General features: G+C 40.3%; 1 protein-coding gene across 1 annotated transcript; it reads left to right on the top strand.

The window, feature by feature from the left end:
* Window positions 1–2,374: 2,374 nt before the first annotated feature.
* On the top strand, window positions 2,375–3,307 carry LOC311600935 (olfactory receptor 2A12-like; the record flags this gene model as incomplete). The annotated part of the gene is made up of 1 exon (XM_084788098.1): window positions 2,375–3,307. One exon carries the CDS (start codon window positions 2,375–2,377, stop codon window positions 3,305–3,307), a length of 933 nt encoding a protein of 310 aa, XP_084644224.1.
* Window positions 3,308–4,033: the final 726 nt, after the last annotated feature.

Here is a 4,033-nt window from a genome sequence, read left to right as displayed (position 1 = left end):
GATTTGGCTCCGACCTTCTATCTTTATGAGTGTTCTTATTTTCAAAGCCAATGTGAAAAAAGTACCCAGAATGTTGTCTTATTTTGTGTGAATCATTGTCTAGAAACTGATGCCAAGGCAAGGCAGCCACTGAACAACTCTAGATTTAGAAAAGACAAGGTGGTGCGGTTCCTGGGAGTGTACCAAGTCCCACCCATGGTTGAGATCTGGTCCTACTGCCAAACAGATTGTAGACTTGAGACTTCTCGGTGTTGGTCATGCTTTGGAATAACTGGGCATCGTAGTGGTCCCTGATTTATGCTCCAAATGGAAAGTGGCGTTAAAAGTTGCTCTTCTTTCTGAATTGTCTGACAAAAGAAGACATGGGTCTGAGGTGCTTTATACCTTCTCATTTCTTATACTGAGACATTTTTCTCTACTCCATCTTAGAAATTTCTTCCTGCCGGCAAAATGGGAACATTAGGTCTGATTGTGTAGGAGGGCAGCATCAGTCAATGCCTGTCACAATTTAATAAATATATTCTTATTATTTCTTCTGGCAGAAGACTAGCTTGCCCAGGTGTCAGCTGAGCTAGAAACACCTCCTCCTGTGTCCCAGGTTTACTGTCCTACCTGATCATCTTCATCCTGGGCTGAGCCTCAGCAGGTATGTTGGGATCACCCAGTCACCACTCTCATTTCTTATACCTGTGGAACGTGCCCAGTAGCAGTGTGCATCCTTTGCTCTGATTTATTCAAGAAAGCATCAGTGGGTGTGGATTTCGCAGTGCCTGCCCTTTGGAACACTTACATTGCTCCTTCGTCATCTAGACTCTCCTTGTTGGTCAGAGTTTTCTTTTACTTCATTAGTGACAATTAATATTCTGCTAATCCAGAAAAAGTAAGTTTTAGGAGTCCAATGAAGGTTTAATAAACAACTCAAATTATATCTCCAATTAAAATTTAAAAGCTTGCAAAACAAAGTATTATAAGGGATCAAGAAGAAAAGAATTAAATCACCACATAGTCAACTTTGAATTTTAAAATTAGAAAATGAAAATTAGCACTTAAAAAATAATGAGTTAAAATTGCGACTGCCATTGGTCATAGAATATCTGGGCAATTGGGATTAAGATATGATCATGTAGCTAAGAGGCAGGCATGGCTGGATAACACCAGCAGTGCCCTAACGGGATCCCTGGCCAACTCAACATAATGAAGTAAAGCACACAGAAGGCAGACAGGAGCTACAGACAATTGCAGAGAATTAATTTTATTCTCTTTAAAGAGTATGGTTTAAAGTCTACAGAGTCATGCTATTTTCAATTAGGGGGGAAAAATCACAGGGCCTCAGCTTGCTTCAGTGAACATCAATCTTGTTTTTGTCTTTTCTATTTTTGACAGTTTCATACACACATACAATATAATGTACTGTGACTCTACCCATGGTCACTGCCCTCGCTTATGGCCCTCTTCTGTAAGACCCCCTCTTCATCCCAAATACCATCCCCTTCCACACTTTTGTTTTGTACAGGCCTTGGATTTCCAGAAGTTATCAAACGGAAGACACTATTTACAATTTAAAGACATTCTTTTCAAAGATATATTCTTTGATGAAACCTCTTCATTGTTTCTCCACCATTTTCTCACCAGGTAATCCACATCTCTGGCCCAACAAGAGCCCTCAGCTTCAGGTAATCACCCTGAGCCCCTGTTCTCAACAACTCATCCAAACTCTGGAAAAATGAGCTCCACAAACTCCCTCCTGTATCTCATCCGCATTTGGTGTGTGGAAGGGCTGTCTTATTCTATCCTCCTCTTCAACTTCCAGCTGGTGTATTATATTTTACCTCTGATGTCCATGTGTTTGAAGTCAAGACAAATCAGGAGCTCATACTGAGTAAACATTCACTTTGTTCTTAGAGATCATGTATTTAGTAATGTAACTACGGTGAGAAAGATCAATAAGTGCTTCCAAAGCTTCCATTTCTGTGGTGAACAGAGCCAAGTGAAGTAGGAAATGAAATGGAAGTGTCTCCTATTATGTTAGTTAAAGGCAATCATTGCTTACCCTATGAAAATAATGATGATGATGATGATGATGATGATGATGATGATGATGATGATGATATGATGATGATCTATTTCTAAAGAAAGAAAATATCTTGATTTTTCTATAAAAGAGGCTAAATATTTGTAATGGTCAATAGCCACAGTTTTCAAATATCCCAAGATGTCAAATTTTCAAGTATACATTTTAGAGCTTGAATTAGGACTGGTTTTTTCATTTAATATTAACTCAAACTCCAAAGTGAAAGTCTCCTTCTTTTGTCTTTATTCTCTACCCTTCAGCTCTGGAATTTCCCTCCTGACCATCTTCACTTGTCACAAGAACATGGGGATCAATCAGACACGAATCACTGAGATGATACTGCTGGGATTCCAGGTTGACCCCTCCCTGGAAATGGTCCTGTTTGGCCTGTTCTTGCTGTGTTACAGCCTCACCTTGATAGGAAATGGGGTGATCCTGGGGCTCATCTGCCTAGATGCTAGGTTGCACACTCCTATGTACTTCTTCCTCTCACAGCTGGCCGTTGTTGACATGTCCTATGCCTCCAGCACTGTCCCTAAAATGTTGACAAATATGGTGCTGCACCAAAAGACCATTTCCTTTACTCCATGCCTCCTTCAGACATTTTTGTATTTGGCTTTTGCTGTGACTGAGTGTACGGTTCTGGTGGTGATGTCCTATGACCGCTATGTAGCTATCTGTCACCCTTTGAAATACACACTCATCATGAGCTGGAGAGCATGCACCATCCTAGCTGCCACTTGTTGGGTGTTTAGCTTCCTGTTGGGCTCAGTCCACATCACTCTCATTCTAAGACTCCCATTTTGTGGGCCACAAAAAATCAACCACTTTTTCTGTCAAATCATGTCAGTTTTCAGATTGGCCTGTGCTGACACAAGACTCAACCAAGTTGTCCTCTTTGCTGGCTCTGTGATGGTCTTAGTGGGGCCCCTGTTCTTGGTGCTTGTCTCCTACACACGCATCCTGGTGGCCATCCTGGGGATCCAGTCAGGGGAGGGCCGCCGAAAGGCCTTCTCCACCTGCTCCTCCCACCTCTGTGTGGTTGGACTCTTCTTTGGCAGTGCCATTGCCATGTACATGGCCCCCAGGTCCAAAAATTCTCAAGACCAGAGGAAGATATTGTCACTGTTTTACAGCCTTTTCAACCCTATGCTCAACCCACTGATCTACAGTTTGAGGAACACAGAGGTGAAAGGTGCATTACGAAGAGTTCTTTGGAAGCAGAGATCATTGTGAGGTTGTTTAAGAATCTTTCATGTCAGGCCAGGCGGTGGTGGTATACATCTTTAATCCCAGCAGTTAGGTAGATCTCTGAGTTTGAGGCCAGCCTGCTATATAGCCAGGACAGTCATGGCTACACAAAGAATCCCTGTCTTGAAAAACCAAAAACCATAAAACAACAACAACAACAAAAGAATCTTCCATGTCATGATCTTAGGGCACTGAATTTCCCTGAGTCCTTTAATTTACCAAAACTAATACATACTATCTTTGTATATCTTACAAAATTTGCAAGTACTTAATGTTTCCATTTGCACTATAGAAGCAAAACCTGAGAAACACGAAAGGGAAAATCAGCCCAAGTTCTACTCACCACACATAGATGCAAGCTTCATAAAGAAAATAAAAACCCAGGTCTAGCATAAGAAAGAGATACATGTTATGACAAAATGCAAGGATTGTTAGACATTTAAAAATATAAATAATTTGCTATGCCAACAAAATAGGAATTATTTACAACTTTTTAGTGTTTACAAGTAAGAGTTTCACAAAATTCAACAATAATTCAGAATAAAACATGATACAAAACAATATAGTAATCAGTCCTCTTACAAAGAATAGACTTAAAGTCAGGTAAGGGTGAAATGTTAGCATCTTTACCTTTAAAAAATATGATGAGGATACATACTGAAACTGCAGTTCTTCCTTGATTTCACTGTTTCCAGAAATTCTAAAGAATAT

The sequence above is a fragment of the Acomys minous genome (genome assembly GCF_964271855.1).
Source record: "Acomys minous genome assembly, chromosome: 6".
NCBI lineage: Eukaryota > Metazoa > Chordata > Mammalia > Rodentia > Muridae > Acomys > Acomys minous.
Note: the sequence above shows the minus strand (reverse complement) of the source record. Positions and strands in the feature narration are given on the sequence as shown.